Genomic DNA, 17,892 nt, shown 5'->3' with positions numbered 1-17,892 from the left:
CACACACACACACACACACACACACACACACACACACACACACACACACACACACACACACACACACACACACACACACACACACACACACACAGAGTAATCGTCTTCTGCTGAATTTCAAGCTCTCCCTGTACTCATCTCAACCCTCAGCACTTGAAGCCAAGCACAACACAACACCCCCACCCCCTTCTCCCCTCGTCACCTTTCACACATATCACAGCGCGTTCACTCTAGCACACCAACACTGGCTGTAATCCCTGCATGCGATCACCATCTGTATTCTGCACTCCAGGCTTGTCCAGACTACATGTATGATTATCTTCCTCCCCTTACCGCATATTTGTCATCTAGGTGAGGATGCAATATCTTGTGGTTTGTTCACATATCTCACAATGTGGCTGAACATGTACAAACACACAACCACATGTTTAAATATAACACAACCAAGCGGGTCACGAGTACTTAAGGTCATGAGGTCATAACATTTCAGAGTCAACTTTATCTTACCTAAATAAGCCACTTTTATTCAAGGAATTAATTTAGCCATCATTCTATAGCCACGTGCATGGCTTCAGCTGGAAATGACTCTACTACTCGGGGGAAGTAGCAGGGAGCCCTGTCAGAGCATGGGTCTATGCTGAAATACAGTTGGGTCACAGTGACCTCTAGAGGCCATTACGTGGAGTTAGTTTTTGGCAAAAATAGGTGACAGAGAAAACATGTTATTTCAAATATTTGCTAAACACAAAAACAAAGTCTACAGAAAATGTTTAAAAAGATGCTTATAAACACAAAAAGCAGGCACATTATAGAGGCAAAGTGAAAGGTCATAATCATGGATAAAGTACTACAAGAAAATATCAGGTCCAACTAGATTGATGGTTCTACGCTTTGCAAAAGGCTGGATGTGTCTTTCATCCTAAAAAAAAAGAGAAAAGAAGAAAGATAGAAAAGAAAGAACATTAGAAGAGAAATATCAACACTTTTTCTTCTCTTGAGGTGCTGATGACACTGGCTCTCACTGAATGATGAAATTTCGCAATGATTCAGACTGTCCTGTACTTACATATTAGCTATCCTTTCCAGTCGTTCTTTTATATTCTCCTAGAGAGAGAGAGAGAGAGAGAGAGAGAGAGAGAGAGAGAGAGAGAGAGAGAGAGAGAGAGAGAGATAGAAAGAGTGACTTCTGGTCTAAAGTTTCCTGAAAATCTATCAAACAAATTCAACATATCTGTGACAGGGCTCAAGTCTGTTCAGAAACAGCAGACATGTAAAATACATGACAGTTAATGCCCTCTACTGCCCCCTGCTGTTTGAACCCTGAAATGTGTCCAGTGACTGAAGAGTGAAGAGAGGAGGGAGGTGGTGCCCACCTGTGCGTGTGGAGGGGGAGAGCCGGTCAGATGGTGTGTGTCTGTAACGCGTGACTGAGGAGGGCTGGGAAACGCCACCTCAGCTCCTCCTCGGTTCTCCTCCTCTTCCGCTGCTAGCGCATGACAGAACACAGGAGGACAGAGGGAACTCAGTGGAACTCAATGCATTATGCTTTCAACACAACTGGTGGCGGTAGGAATTCATTGAAGTGACTTACAAGCAACTTTGGTTTCTGAAAGCTCCTCCAGGCTTGGAATTTTCACTATATCTATTATCACTGGACATTTCTGAGACTGAGAGAGACACACACACACAGAGAAAAGATAAGGCGTTAGTTTTTGGACTGGAGTAAGGAAGCAAGTTATCTTCTCTCAGACAGCTATGCAGTGCCCTGGATTTTAACTGGCCCCACTGACCTGAATAATGAGGAATGTTGAGAATCACAGTGGCACCTATTTCACTGTAATTCTTTCATTCTAATAAAATGGATGTAGCACTTACTCAGTGTATAACTGAACAACTCAACTCAACTACGACAAACTTAACAACTCATTTCCCACAGACATTATTAGTATTATGTCAGCAGGAAGTTATAACATTTGTGGAAAGGTAAAAAAAATGACATTAAATGTAATAAATCGCTAATATAGTGAAGTTCGACTGTTACATCAGATGTAAGGGTATGTTTGTCAAAAATCATCACCGTCTAATGAAATGACCATATAATCCCTTCCTTTAGTTTCTTTTATTCTTAAATTGATTGATTGTTGTGTGAATTAGGCTAGGTATGTCCAGCATATAGTTAGAGGTCAAGCTACAAAATTGAGAAAGAAAGCTTATGGAGTGTGAGTGTGAGTGTGAGTGTGAGTGTGTGCATGAGATCTTTCTCACTGGATTTGAGGGTTTGGGTGGACTATTGGCTCAATGAAATGCATCTGTGAGGTTGATACCTTTGTGTTTTATGGAAAATGTAGTTTACCATATTAGAGATTTAGTCCATCTGATGTAATATTTTTTTAACCTTCCCACAAACATAATAATAATAATAATACATTTGTGGGACATGAGTTGAGCCTCCTGCAGCAGCACCTGTGTTTCACTGAGGGCTAGTCTGGTCTCCAGCAGCAGCACGCGGCTCTCCAGGTTCTCCCAGTGGCTCTGCTCCAGCACCACCTTCCCAGCCATGGACCTCTCCAGGGCCTGCAGCCGGCTCTCCAGCACCGCCAGTTGGCCCAGGCGCCTCTCACAGCACTGCAGCTGGGCCTCCATGGCCTCCAGCCTGACCTCCACTGCAGCGGGCTGTAGGGGACAACCACACAGACACGCATGACTGGACGCCTGATCGTGAGAGTCCCAGCACTCATTAAAGGTGACAAATATACAATCTCCAATTACTCTATTATAGATCAAGAGGGCTATGTGTATCCATCTGCATATATCTATCTTCTGCATGCACACGTACATGTACACCGCTCCAATTACATAATGATCCATTCCTGTATCACTGAACTGCCTACCTCTGTTCAATACTGTCAGGTCATTTTTTTTATCAAATTGATCGTTCACAATGGTACACTCCCTTGCACTCTAAAGAGGAGGGAGAGGGGATCGTTCTCACTATAACTGGAGCAGCCTCCATCACAGTCCTCTCTTCCGCTGCTGCTTCAGTGTTCTGCTGTTCCTCATCCTCCTGCACCTCCTCCTCGCTCTCCAACATTTCCTCCTGATCGTCTGAGGACAGGCTGAAGAGGACGGGGGTGACGCTGCCCATATGCCTCTCCACCAGGGGCCTGCTCTGGGGCACCTTTAGGGTGGGATGGGAGAGCTCGCATGAATCCATCTGTTGATACACCCCCCCCCCCCCCCCCCCTCCACACCCTCCCCAATGAGTGCTGCCTGCCCGTGATTAACCCTATTCACATTAAGATGGACACCTTCCCCACTGAGATAGTCATTAAGCATTAAAAACTCTAAACACAGTCATAGAGCATTAAACTTCAGCAAAGCACTTCCTGTGACCCAAGTGTGGCCCTTGCAGTTATTACCACCTTTCCGCCCCCCTAAGGCTCTCAGCGGCGTAAATCAAGCTGCGTACGTATGAAAGAGTACGGGCCGGGTCCGCCTCTGCCTGGCCAATGAGATTCATTAGGGCAGTAGAGTGCTGCTCCTGAAGCGATGACTTACCCCTGGGGCTGCGGGTTGGCACTCGTGGATCTGGAAGGGAGAGAAATCCCTGTTTCCACACTCAGGAGGGAAGGGCCGGAAACGAGGCCTCCTGGAAGGAAGGTTGGCAGGCTGCCACAAACATGGGAGAAGAGCTGATATTTTATCCCTGGCTCGGGGCTTGGGACAAACACACTTTCGTTTTAGATCACATTTAGGCACTGCTCATATCCAAGCCAAGTGGGATCAACCAAACCATATGCACCACTGTTTTAGATGAATCTCTCACTGGGTCTGATTAACCAGATGACACTGAGCCATTTATTCACAGCTGCCTGGCTCCTTAAAAGAACTCTGTTGTTACTTGTTGTTTTGAAGCATGAGCCATCGGTCGTACCTTGCTGGCCTTGGAAAGCTCTTTGTGCTTCTGGATGGCAAAGTTGATGATGTCACACACTAGGCTGACTTTCCTCACAGCAAAGCCAAACTGGAGAAACTGCTGCTTGGACAACTGAGGCTTGTAGCTGAAGAGGTCCCGCAGAACCTGCAGTTAAAAGACAACCCAAGTTAGCTGGCAGACAATCTCCCACTATCTGAAATGATGTAAGCAAAGCACTCACTAACCACACACTGCTGACAAAGATTGAGTTTCACATAAGGAAGTGTGCACGTGCTCAGACCCATACACAGAAAATGTGACAAACCGTACTATATTCAAGCTCTATATTCAAGACCTTGGCATGTAGCCTTGAAGCACAGGCGAGCAAATGTGAGAAGCAGAGTAATCGCAGGAAAGAATTTAATAGAAACAATCCACGAATTACTCAGAGCCGTGGCCTGCTTCCAGCTGTGGGCCGCGCGAGATGGAAAGGTATGATAGCGCTGCTAACTGCTGCTTTCCTGTTACACTGACTCTAATTTATAGCAAATGCACGCCTCTCCACAGCTCCGCTTCCCAGCGACGGGCGCAGAGTGAAGAACACCCCGGTGCGCCGACTGTATTTCACCCAGCCGGATGCCTCACTTGCTGGGAGCAGGCCAATCAGGTCCCCCCCCTCCTCATTGCAAGGAGGGACAGAGACAGGGACGAAATGTTCAGAAAGAGATGCAGAGAGAGAGAGAGAGAGAGAGAGAGAGCATATGGACGATCGGCTCTGCTCAGATACTTATGAAAGTTTTCAACAAGACTGATGCACAAACCAACTGGAATAAAATAATGAATAGGTCTTATTCCTGAATTAAGCTGCAAAAAGAACTGTCAACATATCTCTTGGGACATGGGAGGTTATGTCCTGCATCTCCTTCAGAGATATACAGAAAATACAGTGAGCCACATGGTAAAAACCCCATTTGTCCTTCACTAACATTCTGCTGAACAGTACTGGACCGAATGTTGGTTCCATTCCATGTGGTCATGTGTACTACAGGGCTGCTGATGTGGCTGTTTGCTCTGTGGTTATTGTGGTAAAGCTTGTTTAAATTTGAGAATGAATTTGAATGGCTCCCGCCTTTCAGCTAAACCCGTGGATGAGGCCTGAAGGATGATCTGAGATGAGGACTTGGGCCCACACGAAGGCTTTCAATACTTTCACTATGCATCTTTTCCTTTCTTTTCCACCGCCAAAGGAAATGGGAGTCTAAAATGGTAATTACTCAAGGACTCGGGGTGAGTGCGAGCTGAAAGAGTGGGCACACGTGTGCGCTTGTGTGTGAGGGAGGAGGACGGAGAGGCAAGAGCAAGAGAGCACAGAAAATGTATGGGGTGCGAGGGAAAAGAGGATGGAGTTGAGGAGAGAGGAGCAAACACATGTGCCGCACATCAGCTCCTGCTGTTCCTCGGAGCTCCACAGGTCAGAACACAGAGAAGGGACACACACACACACACACACACACACACACACACAACCTTACTAAAACACGATTCATATAAAAAGTTCACATGAATAACAGTAATAAATGAAAAAAAAAGAAAACCTCTGATGTCACTGCCAAAAGGAAACATTCCCAATTACACACCCCAGGAACCATGCCTCATCAGAAACGCCCCAAAACAGGATGGTTGCGGCGTGTTTGAGCCCATACTTGAAGACTGAATAATAACTGTACACCCTGATATTAAGTTTTACTGACAGCTATTCAAGTGACAATTCCCGCTAGGTCTTCAATTGGTTACGTTCTGAAGATAAGTGGGTGAACGGAAGAGATCACACACACACACACGAGCGAGAGCTGGCCTCACCAGACCCCGCCGAGACAAACAAAGGCCCTGAACACACCCTCCCCTTCCCCACGGCGAACACAACTGGAAGCACTTTGCCATATTGAAGCATTAGAATGGTTAGAGGTGGGTTTGAAGGGAGTCCCTGCCATTTTTACTTTTTTTGGGGGGGGGGGGGGGGTGGGAAGTCCCTGCTTCTTATTTGAGGCAACACATGGGACCACAAGAGGCATCTATGGCAAACAGCCTAGGAAAGCCCAGGCCCTGGGGAGCCCACAAAGAAAATCAGACATGATGAAGCACATGCTTGCCAACATAGAATGGAGGGGGCCGGGGGGGGATGGAGGAGGAAGAGGAGAAGCACGGAGAGAGGAAATAAAAGGAGTGAAGTACAAAGAGATGCTTAATGAAAAATCTGCATAAAGAAATACAGGCAAAAATGTTTGATGGTGCCAGGCAATAAATAGCAGAGAGATTTATCATGTCACACCAGAGTTCTATTAAAGATGTGCGGAAGGAATCTCTCGTCTTTTTTCATACAAGCGAGACAAGGCTAATATTCTCAAAATGAATAAAGCATGTTTGCAAACAAAGAAAGAAAAGGAATTCTCCACGCAGTTTTCTTTTGTATACACACAGCTGACTTACCTTATAGAGACTCTCCAGAAACCGCAGGTCACTGGCTCCAGTGAGCTCAACTGAAAATCCCATGAGATGCTCAGCCAGATATGGCGAGTGGGAGACAAGTGCATAGCTCACAATGGGTAAGCAGCAGGCAGGGTCACCACGGGCCAACCTATCAACAACAGAGAACTTTCAGTACATCTCCTTTCCTGATAAACAGCATTACGGTTACATCTTATATTTTTTATTTTACAGGCTCTATGAACAGTATGCAAAAGAAGGAGAACAGAAGAGAAGAAGACAGAAAGCAGCAACCGCCTGATTGACATGTCACGCATGCCGTGAGACAGACAAATTAAGTCATCTCGCTGGATCATCCTCAGCAGATTTATGCCAAATGCATTTCAGACCCTCTATGGCAGAGTGCGGCGTTTGATGCTTTTCTTTGCTCCTCAGATCACAGCGCACACAGCATGTGTTGTCTACAGCTTGAGCTCTATCAGGGGACCAGCGCTGGTTAACATAAAAGCCTGTTTACAAAATGCTGTGCTGCAGGGGTCTCAGGCCAGCCCTCTGCTCGCCCTAATTCAAGCACACATGTGGGACAAAGGAGTGCTGCTGGGGCCCACGGCGAGTGTTTACGCAATTCAAGATGTTTGGCTCCATCAGCAAAGGCATGTTGTTGAGTCAACTGCACACTGTGCATTTCATATTGGTTTGACTGCATATGAGCGTGTATTATGAAAGGGCCGTGCACTGCACTGTGGGACTGCAAGAGATTTGCATGTGCTCAATGAGGATTTAGGGCCCTTGCTTTTGTCTCTGGCTTCCAAATCTCCAGCAATGTTCTTCATTTGTTATTAATTGTGGTTTGTCTGATGATATGGAGCACACATGCAACTCTTGACAGGACAGGGCATGCAAGGGCAGCAAATATGCAGCAGAAACCGCACCATTCCACTATAATTCTTGCCTAATTTTGTCAATCTATATTTGCTTCAGGGTTCAGTCATGTCTGGCAATTATGTCTTGATAGGTAAAGCTTTTTTATTCTTATGTCCTATGTGACATGTTGCGATATGTCTCTAGAAGTCAATGGATTCAGTATTGGCGAACAACATAATGTGTATGTTGATAGTGTACGTTGACTTGAATACAGACAAGGAGAGATGCCGATTTGGCTGTATTCTCGTCATTATCGATGAAAAAAAAATATTGTGAATGCACTCTGACACACAAGCCATTTGCACCAGAACAGAATAATGCTGCTAAACTGATGTAGCCTGCTTTGGAAAAGGGACACACATTACATACTTTAATCGATGGCACACTAGTTGGATGACAGTGGGGGAAAAAATATTTTGCAGGCAACCATTGCATTATAGCCATGTGAAAAGGTGAAATCCCCCCCCCCCCCCCCCTCACGTGGGACCAAAAAGGGAGTTTTCACTCATGGCGCCCTGCAAGAGACTTGGTCTCCCCCACTACAATGGTTGGGTTCAGGCTCCCCCACATCAATGGTTGGATCTAATTGGACCAATACCAATGGGCTGTGGTATTTAAAGGGGGCCTCATGCCATGAGGAGAGATTTGGAGAGGCATGAGAAAAAGAACACCTACCTGCTGTGAGGTTAAGTGAAACTGTATTAAGATGCGTGAATACAGTTATTGTGCCTAGTACATTTTGCCTAGTATGTGCCTAAGGAATTTTGCCTAGTTTTGTGAGTACTGTGTGTTTTTGATTTATGTTTGTTTATTTTGGTGTACATGTTTGGGGTCGATACCGGAGAATCCCCCTTGTAAATAAATAGACACATTTTTATAAGATGGTTGGTTGGTTGGTTTGTTTGTTTGCTAGCATGATTTTCATAAAACTTGGTGGAAAGGTGTAACAAGATATTAAACCAATCAGCATCCGAGTGCCCATCTGTTTTATCATCAACTTCTTCAATTCCCTACAACATACCAATTGCTCAGCCGGAGTGAATTTACAAATACCACCATGTTTGGAAACAGGAACAGAGAGGTTCGTAAAGTTACAATCTGACTTTTAATTTCTTTACATCACAAGAACCATAGGTACTTCCTGAAACTGAGGGTAAATGTAGGCTGTAATGCCTTACACAATGTGCATGACACGAGAGGTTACAATGGAAACGTGAAGAACTCTTGGGTCCAAATTGTCTTCTACACCACAAGTCCTTACTACCATGCTGATAGCATTAGGTTCTTCTAACTTAGCGGTATCAAACAAATAACTTTGCACATAACACACATCTTGTCATCTTGGGGCTGTCTTCATACATTGTGGCTGTTTCACTTAACCATGCACAGAAGGTGGTTAACCCAGAGCCAACATTTAACCATGTATGTGGGTACAGCAGTTTTTTGATAGTACATACCCTTGATAGTTGACATCATGCGGATACTTCAGACAGCGAAGACAAGCTTCAAGTTTCTTCAGAGATCCCTTCAAATCACCGGTTGCTATCATTGTGTATCCTGGTTTTTAAGTATTCTGTTAGATAATTAACGTTAATTATGACTAAGCAATAACATTAGCTAACTAACGTTCAAATACTATTTGCTAGCTAACGACTGCATTGATGACCAAGCCCAAGTTTGCATTAGAATACAGAACTATCGTTATCTACATATGAAACATTTGCTTCTGATGTTGAGACAGTTCAGGTAGGTCAGCGATAAAACTCTTGTGCTTTTCCTAACTTCACTTACTTTTACTAGCTAACATTACGTAGGGTAACGTAATACCTCGATAACTTGGATGCCTTGAGTTAAATAGCAGCTGCGTTTGGTTTGGTTTAAGCATGTCCGTTGTATAAATAACGTTAGCTACGTGGTTTGGTGTTGAAATAGTTGGACAGATAGATGGCTATAAGTTAGAAGCTATCTAGCTCACGTAAAGCAAGCTAACCATGATATCCTATCGATAGCTAGTGTGCCACTCAACGTTACTTCCAGTATCGTTACGGTTAATGCTTGTCACCAGCTATAACAATAGGATCATAATGCTCCTTACCCCATACAATGTGAACTAACGTCAACAGTTAAGCTTAGTTTAAAAACGGTTAAATTGTTAGCACTCACAGCGTGCCGTTGTTTTGTATTTACCGGTTGTGTACGTCTCTTGCTGCGATTGGTTGCTATGTAATGTCACAAAATCATCTTTTTGAACATGTTCGGCACATTCAGAATTGTAGTGCAAACAAGCCACCCCTTCACAGATGCACTTGCTTCGTTTTAAATTATTCATATATGCAACGCATTAGTATTGTTTTGTATTCCATAGTATAAAATGCATAGCCCATAGTAATATCAAGTTAGATTTCAAAAGCTCGCAGCGAAATTAACGTGTGCTATTCACACTGCGCTGGCTTTACCTACTATTGTGTGCGTCACTTCCACCATCAACAAAAAACGTCAAAAGTGGACAACAGTGCGTGCGTGCAATAGAGGGAGGAGAGTAGAAAGGGGAGTCGAGGAAGCTGTATGTTGAGTGACGAAGGAGATTACAGCTGCTGTGACACAACACAACAGTGTCTCCACAATCTGTAGTGATCGTGTTGATTTAGACACTGCATTCTGTTACGATGACATCCTGCGGAGATTGATAAAGGACAGAGGACTATTCCTATAGACGTTGTGGTTACACTGAACAGGACTTCGTCGCGGCGGCGGTAGAATATTCCATAAACACAGGTGGGTGGTTCTGGTAGGGGAAATCAATCTACACCAACCGCAGCAACAGTTACAGATGACAGTGTGTTCAGCCAATCGTAGGCTCTAGTGTTCTGTCGTCTCCTCGTTTCACCGAATGACTGAAGAGAAAGGCGGATGTTGTGCGTCAAGCGACCGTGATATGGATATTACATGTCTAGAAGGTCTACAAACCAAAACTTCAGTCACAGTTAAAAACGTATTGTGTTCTGTCTTATACAGAGGTTAACATATGATTGTAGTATGACCAAAATGAACTGAATAGGTTGGTAGTGCTGTAATACAAGCAGACGTCAAATCAACTACTTATTTTGTAGTAGCAGATGCCAGGCACCTTATTTGGTTAATATGCAAACCGAGGGTGGAAAACTACTGTAATATCAATGTGGTTTTCATGGTGCGTTATGTTATGTTGCTTAGATTTTTTTCTCATGAGCTGAGGCCAGCTTGGTTCACCTGTGATGGTGCTGATTCAGTGTTGACAGTAAACAGTTGTGATTTCCAGTTATTCATGACTCGTTGCTGCATTTACACGTAAAATCAGCAGAGTAGACTATTTCAACTTTATTTAACCTTCCATGTTTTGGTTACTTGCATTCTTTCTATCATAGACAACATATCAATGTGAAGGTTTCAAGGCCTGCCATTTTTGAAACGCTGTTTCATTGTGAAATAAACTATTGGAAGGTAGCCTACAAGAAAGAACACTGAGTGGGCTACTTTGAAGTTTAACAGCTCTACTGTAAACAGGAGCTGAATAACCTGCTGAACTACTTTCAACTCGGACCCAGACTTGATAAATGTCACTTCGCTCCAATCTTGGCTTTGGTGGAGAATGCTGAATAACGAGAAATGGCATTACACAGTCAACGAGGCATACACACTGACATACATGCATACCATTGGATAAAAGCTTCTGCCGAATGAATACATGTAATGTAACCATGTACAAGTAAATGTGTCAGGAATTCCTCCAAGTCAGTTAATCATGCAGGAAGAGCAAGAAGAGCAGGGGGAGATAAAAACATGCAATTGGAGTCTCTGTGAGAAGCCAAACAGAGACACCATCACATCAGAGAAACAGCTGTCCACACACACTAAAACAGAGATGTCACAGAGGAAACAGGCCTAAGGCAATGAGATGGAGTGGTGTAACTGCCACAACACTGAGAGGATTAGTGCTTCTGCACTAGAAATAAAGCTGCATTCAATCCAACCCTCTACTTGCAGTAAGAGGATGCAAAAATGGCTACTGCCACTTCTAAATGGGCTAAATGGCTTAGCCTTGTGACTGTCTCGTCAGATGAGGTAACAGTTTAGATGGCTGAAAATGGAATTAGGCTCAGTCATGGTTATAATGCAGAGAAAATGTGAGTTCTTCAGACTCTCTGTTTTTTGGGCTATTTCATGTCCCCTCATTAACATACTTGGCCAGTTGTTTCTGTTGTCACAGAAAGCTGGCTAAATGGAATTAGAGGAGTGGCTAGATAGCAAATAATGTCACAGGTGCCACAGATCAGATTAAACTGAGCATTTTTAATGTGGGCTTCCAGTTCTTCTGTGGCTATGAAAAAAAAAGAGATTTAAGGTGGAGATGATCAAATCTGGATGAGGCCTGGAGAGGACAACATTCTCAATATTAAGTATGGACCAACTCTAGGATCAACTGAGCTTCATTCAACAGTTGAGTCTCCTCAGAAATTATTAAGGCAACAGGACAGAAATCCCTTTCAGAAGACATCTTCTTTGATGCTTTTCTTTATGATTTCCTTTGTTTTCTTTCTTTTACAGAAATAGATTTTAGATTTGTATTGAAACTACCCTTACTGTTCACAGTTACTGCTTTTTTCTATGCATTTCATAATGTGGAATGCATTTGTTTTGCAGAAGGTTAGATAATGCCCTCATAAATGCCCCTGAAATCCATTGTCAAAATGTTGCACCAAGACACAAAATAAATTTCTGATGCCGCTACACGCAGAACACATTGTTGAGAGTATTTATATAGAAGTGCATAGGCTATTTTACACAGTTCAACTATGATCACATTTCTGTTGCTGTTGAGTCTTTCATCTATGTCTTCCGGCATGTCCCCCAGATCTGCAAATGGGTCAGGGTTTGTGGAGGGTTGTGCGGAACCAGCAGCTGCATCAAGACTTTGGTGACCAGTGCTACCTAGAGCAGGAGGGCGAGGGTCAGAGGATGGAGCCGACGCAAGGCGAGCATCTCGCTGCACGCCGGGGCATGCCGCACTGTCAGGTGCCTGGAAGTGACATCAGCCACCTGCTGCATGTCCGCAGGGGCAAAGGAGACCAGGGCTTTATCGACCTGGAGATGCTGCCGCCTGAGCTGAGCATCACTATCCTGTCCTACCTGAACGCTACCGACCTGTGCCTGGCCTCCTGTGTGTGGCAAGGCCTGGGCAGCGACGAATACCTGTGGCAAGGGTGATTAAGGCCTCCTGTTGTGGTTCACTACAGTAATTAGTTTAGCAGTTTGGGCACAGTAACTAGTCCCCTCCAGCATAAAGACAGAACTAATTTGCATTGCAAGGGTGGATGGGTATCTTTTACATGTGTCAGTTTTATTTCTCGGGCTGGTCATTTTAGATGAATGTGTCAGTGTAGTTTGTTCTGCTCCATATCCTAAATAGGATACATTAGAGTTACCTCATGTCCAAGACATTATACAAGTGTGCCGTATTCAATGTAATTGCATTACTAAAAGTACTCAGCTACTCTGTATTCTCATATTCAAAATAGTTTTCAGGATTTGTACTGCTGCATGCCCTGGCTAGAGGTGCTATACATTTTTTGTCTCTGCCCTGTAGGTTGTGCAAGTCCACTTGGGGTCACTGTTCCATATACAATAGAAGGGTTCCCATTGGCTTCTCCTATAGGAAGCTCTACATGCAGCTAGATGAAGGAAGTCTTACGTTCAATGCCAATGCACTGGAGGTGAGCTCTTTTGAAACACCACTACTTTGTAAATCTTGCTCACAAACTCAAACAAGTAAAAGCTCACTCAACTCATAAATAACCTTCAGTCTTTAATGCAAGGTTATATGACCGTATTCCACTTTCGCCAGGTTTAAAAAAACAGCACTCAATTAAATTTCCTCAGGCCTTCTCTTAGCCTGTACTTCTGCTGCTACTTAAGAAATAAAAGAAAGTCAGCGATTTGAGTACTGAATCATTATTCCTGCTCTGACACAAACCGTGCTCAGTTTTTTCCGTTTTGTTAATCATTTTCAGCTACATTTCTCAAACTCTGTTGAAAGGGAGAGTCCAAAAAACCGGCTGTAGCGTGTTTTCTAAAGTTCTCCATTTCAACACATACTATATACCCCTCAGACCATTTCAACTCTTCACCTCCCATAAATGCATCCACACAGCTTTAGCTCTAGTAGCTCTGCGCACCCATGCACATCCTCATAAGACCCCGTAACTGCAGCGGAGGATCATTCATGACTATTCCTCCCGTGTCATTAAGTGGATTAGCACCACTTTGCCCCACCACTTAGCAGGCATGTGATAGTTGTGGTTTCTGTCTGACTAAAACGCTGCGTCTGGTTTTCTGTGTGCCACTCATGTCTTAATCCTTCTTGGTGTGTGTGTTTTTATGCGGGTCCCTCTCCTCCTCAGGGTATCCGTTACTTCATGTCCAAAGGCATCCTGGTCGACCACCCGCAGGAAATTGCCAAGTTCATATTCTACACTAGAACACTGAACTGGAAGATGCTGCGGATGTATCTTGATGAAAGGTGAAGTACAAAGGCCTTGTTATAATCCTTTTAGTTAATTGTGGTCCTATGTGTTTACAAAAGAAGGATACAAAATTTAGAATTTGGAATCCACAAAGGAACATTGGTCTATAGACTGTTTAGTGCTGATTATAGATTGTGAATTGTAGAAATGTTGTTTTTTTTTGTTTGTTTTTTTTTTTAAGAGGAAGGTGATGGTATCCAGTGGTGGAAAGTAACATTTACACATTTACTCAAGTACTGTGCCTAAGTACAATTTTTAGGTAGTTGTACTTTACTTGAGCATTTCCATTTTATGCTATTTTATACTTCCACTCCACTACATTTATTTGACAGCTAATTACTAGTCACTTTTAAGATGAAGATTTACACAGTGGAGAATATAACAAATACAAATACAACACATTGTTTAAGATTGAACCAGTGGTTTCCAAAATGTTTGGCTTCTGGCGTCTTACAAAAAGCATTGTGTAGTTGGGGGTCACATTTGAGATGTCTGTAAGTTCTAACTCCATCAAATAGTGATTTGTCTCTCTACACTTCTAACATGGTTTCATTTCAGTAAATGCCCAAATGATCCAACACCTATTAGTAATCTAATGATGTCATATATAATAATATATCAGTCAGAGGAACCAAACCAGTACCACAACTTCAATACTTTAACTACATGGTGCTTTTGCTTGTAATGGAGTCATATTACATTGCTGTTTTGGCACTTTTCCTTAAGTAAAGGATCTGAATACTTCATCCACCACTGATGGTAACCTTAATGGACAAACAGAGTTTAATAATGCTGCTGTTCTTCTAGGAGAGACGTCCTAGATGAGTTGGTGACACTACACAACTTCAGCAACCAGTTCTTGCCTAATGCACTGAGGGATTTCTTCAGGCACATCCACGCCCCTGAGGAGCGGGGCGAGTACCTGGAGACGCTCATCACCAAGTTCTCCCACCGCTTCTGTGCCTGCAACACCAGGCTGGTGCAACAACTCGGCCTGAGCCCAGGTGAGCGGAGGCATGAGTCCAGACAAGGTGAAGCTATGCCTGGCCCCAAATGGGAATACTGATACAGCCTGAAGGTGCTGATGCTTGATGTTTGGGTCGTCTTAATGATGAATGTTATCTCAGCTGACAATGATACAAGCAGAACTCCGTCAGTGGTCAGTGGTCGACTGTGTTGTACTTCCACTCAGGAGAATGTGTGAGAAATCCATGTACTAACACTGTCATTGGCCTCTAAAGCCACTGTAATCCAGATGGCTTAAAGTGTTAGCAAAAGAGGGCACCACTCCAACCAATCAAAGCCTAGCATTGTAGAAACATGTGGCTGGGCTGTCGTACCAATCGGGGATGGAGAGGAAGGAGGGTAAGGTTGATTTATTGTAAACTAATGATAAAGCTGGTAATCACTGGAGAAGATGTACTCTTTGCTCCTCCTTGTCCAATGCCAGGTCTCGCACATTTCTATGACATTCTGTTCAACTCTCTCTCAATTCTTTCCCTGTCTTTCTCTTGCTCTCTCTGTTTTCTTCTTACTTGCCCTTTCATTCCATCTTTCTGTCTACTTTGCTCTTGTCCTTCGTCCTTCGCTATTCTTCTCCCATTTGTGCATACAAATTCATTACAGGTTTCTCTCTCTCTCTCACACACACACACACACACACACACACACACACACACACACACACACACACACACACACACACAAAGGCCCATAACGTTCTACCCTATTCTGTTTTTGATTGGTTTTAGATGCGGTGTATGTGCTGTGCTACTCACTCATTCTGCTGTCCATCGATCTGACCAGCCCTCACGTGAAGAACAAGATGTCCAAGCGGGAGTTCATCCGCAACACACGCCGTGCCGCCCAGAACATCAGTGAGGACTTTGTGGGCCATCTCTACGACAACATCTATCTGATCGGCCATGTAGCCGCTTAAAACAGCCCAGCCTGTAGAAGCAAGAGAGTGAGCAGTTGGCAAAGCACTACATAGAACTATATAAATATATATATATACAACAAAATATCAAATGACAGCACTGAGGAGGACTTTGCTATGGGGGGAAAGGGGGAGATTGGAGTCCCACCCTGGGTTCTTCAGCCTTGGTGTTTCAGTACTGGTGTGACCACCACAGATACGGGGGCACTAAGAAGCACTGCGGGGTGACCCACAGTGGGAGGAAGGGTAGGCAGGCAGGCTAACGAGCTAGCATACAGCACAGTGTACCCTCAGTGGGAGTAGAGCGTGTAACCAACAGCGACCAGCTTAATCGTGCAGATCTGTAGCAAACATACTTTAAACCAAGTCTCCAGACACATGCTATAAAATCAGCTATTACTGAATATTACACGTAACATTATTGCTGTTAGTCATAGGGCGAACGTAAACGAACGGCGAGTTTCTTATTGTATGAGTTTAGAGAATATTCCGTTCCACTTATTAAATGAATGTCAATATTTTTTTAACGGAAGGATAGGTAGTCATATGAAAGAAGACTTTCACTTGACAGACATAAGCTTAATGTTTACCCCCCACCATTTGACCATAGACCATAATGATAATAATACAAGCATAACTTGTGTGTCGAAGCTATGGGCAGAAGCTGGAGTTTTGAATTGAGCCAAAGTTATGTTAAATGAAGAATTTGTTTATCATCTTCACAATCACCTGTTACAACAGTGTGCTACTCACCCTCTCCTCCTCCATGTTAATGAAGCACTAAGTCACCTACGTGGCACTGTAGGAAATGAATGTTCCCGTCCTTGGGTTAGGTTTTTCCTCCATATTTTGTAGCCTCACCCATTCTTCTCCTAAAAACTTACTGTGATATATGTCTCTCCATCTATCGCCTTCTTTCGCTGTTCCTCTCTATCTCTTTCTCCATTGTTCTCTTAACTATGAGAAGCCATCTGGAACTTCACAGTTAAGGTTCCTCAGTTGCTTTGACTAGACAGGATTGTTTCTGTTATTGAACAAGTATGCACTTTACCATGCTCCCTCCAGCCTCTAGCCATCTAGCATATCTGAAGGACGTTAATTCTCACCATTGATTTTGTGATATAGTTTAGATCTTCTGTTTGTTTTTTTCTTTCTAGTAGAGTGCCAATAGTTATGTGTTCAGATGACAAAACTGACATTCAAGCATCAACAAAACGTTCACTGAGTTTGAAGAAACATTGATTTGTTTTATTTGCACATCGTGTATATATTTAAGTATAGAGATTTATAAACATAAAATTTTATTTTGAAGTATTTTAAACTAAATGCTTGTTTTTTTTCCCCTCGATGAATGGAGTGAATCCTCTTTTTTGCACTTCTTTGAAATTTTTACCTGAACATAGTTGTATGAGTACTCAACCACATGCAAAAATCTTCGTATTTTTCCACTACCGTTGCAAATTGAAGGATTGAGAGTATTCTTGAGCTATTTATGAAGTGGCTGTGAGTGACAGATATTGCAACAACATTATTCTGCTGCAATATTTTCAGATAGGTTTTTCTGTATGCATAGGACTCATGGTCATGTTGGAAATTGCCATGTTGTTCATGATGCGTGTTTAAGGTGAACTTGCTAGACTTATGGCATAATATTCAAGACTGGTTTTTGAAACACTGGACTAAAACACTTTTAGATTGTATACAAATAAAACTTTCTGAAAACACTGCCATAAGCTTGCTACATCTTCATGTTAACACACACACAGACACATATTAATTCATTCATTCATTCTGTGAGAGTTTTGGGGGGATTTTACTTCAGCGGAATTCACTTTTTATTGGATTGTCCATTTAAGCAAACATTGACATTTAACATTTACTGTACACAGCTCAACAATTACTGTTACAGTTATAAGTAGACAGAATGTTATTGCAGATTTTCAAGATAAAATGAATTTATAGTGTTGAAAATATTAATCTGGAGTTAAATTGTGAAATATGGGTCAGTTTTTAGAATACTGATCCCATTATCTGTTTGCACAAGCACATACATGTAAACCCATTTTATG

General features: G+C 43.1%; 2 protein-coding genes across 8 annotated transcripts; one reads left to right on the top strand and one right to left on the bottom strand.

Annotated features, from left to right (window-relative positions):
* Positions 1-497: 497 nt before the first annotated feature.
* Positions 498-9,755, bottom strand: cep44 (centrosomal protein 44). 6 transcript variants are annotated; one of them, XM_031559767.2, is made up of 11 exons: positions 9,420-9,755; positions 8,782-8,897; positions 6,404-6,551; positions 3,935-4,081; positions 3,559-3,669; positions 2,993-3,178; positions 2,464-2,673; positions 1,592-1,667; positions 1,374-1,486; positions 1,067-1,104; positions 498-919 (listed from the first exon to the last, which is right to left on the bottom strand). In XM_031559767.2, the coding sequence occupies exons 2-11, from the start codon at positions 8,871-8,873 to the stop codon at positions 871-873; spliced, it is 1,170 nt and encodes a 389-aa protein (XP_031415627.1). In that variant the 5' UTR covers positions 8,874-8,897; positions 9,420-9,755; the 3' UTR covers positions 498-870. The 6 variants fall into 6 exon arrangements, with proteins under 6 accessions (XP_031415627.1, XP_012692399.1, XP_031415628.1 ...); XM_012836945.3 differs by having other exon boundaries at positions 8,782-8,881; XM_031559768.2 differs by having other exon boundaries at positions 9,488-9,755.
* Positions 9,756-9,877: 122 nt separating this feature from the next.
* Positions 9,878-17,550, top strand: fbxo8 (F-box protein 8). Of its 2 annotated transcripts, none has more exons than XM_012837076.3 (6): positions 9,878-10,099; positions 12,216-12,564; positions 12,948-13,074; positions 13,762-13,880; positions 14,692-14,888; positions 15,636-17,550. In XM_012837076.3, exons 2-6 carry the CDS (start codon positions 12,224-12,226, stop codon positions 15,821-15,823), a joined length of 972 nt encoding a protein of 323 aa, XP_012692530.1. In that variant the 5' UTR covers positions 9,878-10,099; positions 12,216-12,223; the 3' UTR covers positions 15,824-17,550. The 2 variants fall into 2 exon arrangements, with proteins under 2 accessions (XP_012692530.1, XP_031415630.1); XM_031559770.2 differs by having other exon boundaries at positions 14,692-14,915.
* The last annotated feature ends 342 nt before the right edge of the window (positions 17,551-17,892 follow it).

This window comes from Clupea harengus, chromosome 22, assembly GCF_900700415.2.
Source record: "Clupea harengus chromosome 22, Ch_v2.0.2, whole genome shotgun sequence".
In the NCBI taxonomy this organism is placed as follows: domain Eukaryota; kingdom Metazoa; phylum Chordata; class Actinopteri; order Clupeiformes; family Clupeidae; genus Clupea; species Clupea harengus.
Note: the sequence above shows the minus strand (reverse complement) of the source record. Positions and strands in the feature narration are given on the sequence as shown.

Excerpts from the sequence above, each read along its gene's own strand:
- cep44 (XM_031559765.2), bottom strand. The coding sequence starts at position 9,653 with ATGAATAATTTAAAACGAAGCAAGTGCATCTGTGAAGGGGTGGCTTGT. Across the intron at positions 4,082-6,403 it reads TTCTGGAGAGTCTCTATAAG|GTTCTGCGGGACCTCTTCAG; the intron begins GTAAGTCAGCTG and ends TTTTAACTGCAG. Across the intron at positions 920-1,066 it reads CTGGAAAGGATAGCTAATAT|GATGAAAGACACATCCAGCC; the intron begins GTAAGTACAGGA and ends CTTTTTTTTTAG.
- fbxo8 (XM_031559770.2), top strand. The coding sequence starts at position 12,224 with ATGGGTCAGGGTTTGTGGAGGGTTGTGCGGAACCAGCAGCTGCATCAA. Across the intron at positions 12,565-12,947 it reads GACGAATACCTGTGGCAAGG|GTTGTGCAAGTCCACTTGGG; the intron begins GTGATTAAGGCC and ends TCTGCCCTGTAG. Across the intron at positions 13,075-13,761 it reads TCAATGCCAATGCACTGGAG|GGTATCCGTTACTTCATGTC; the intron begins GTGAGCTCTTTT and ends TCTCCTCCTCAG.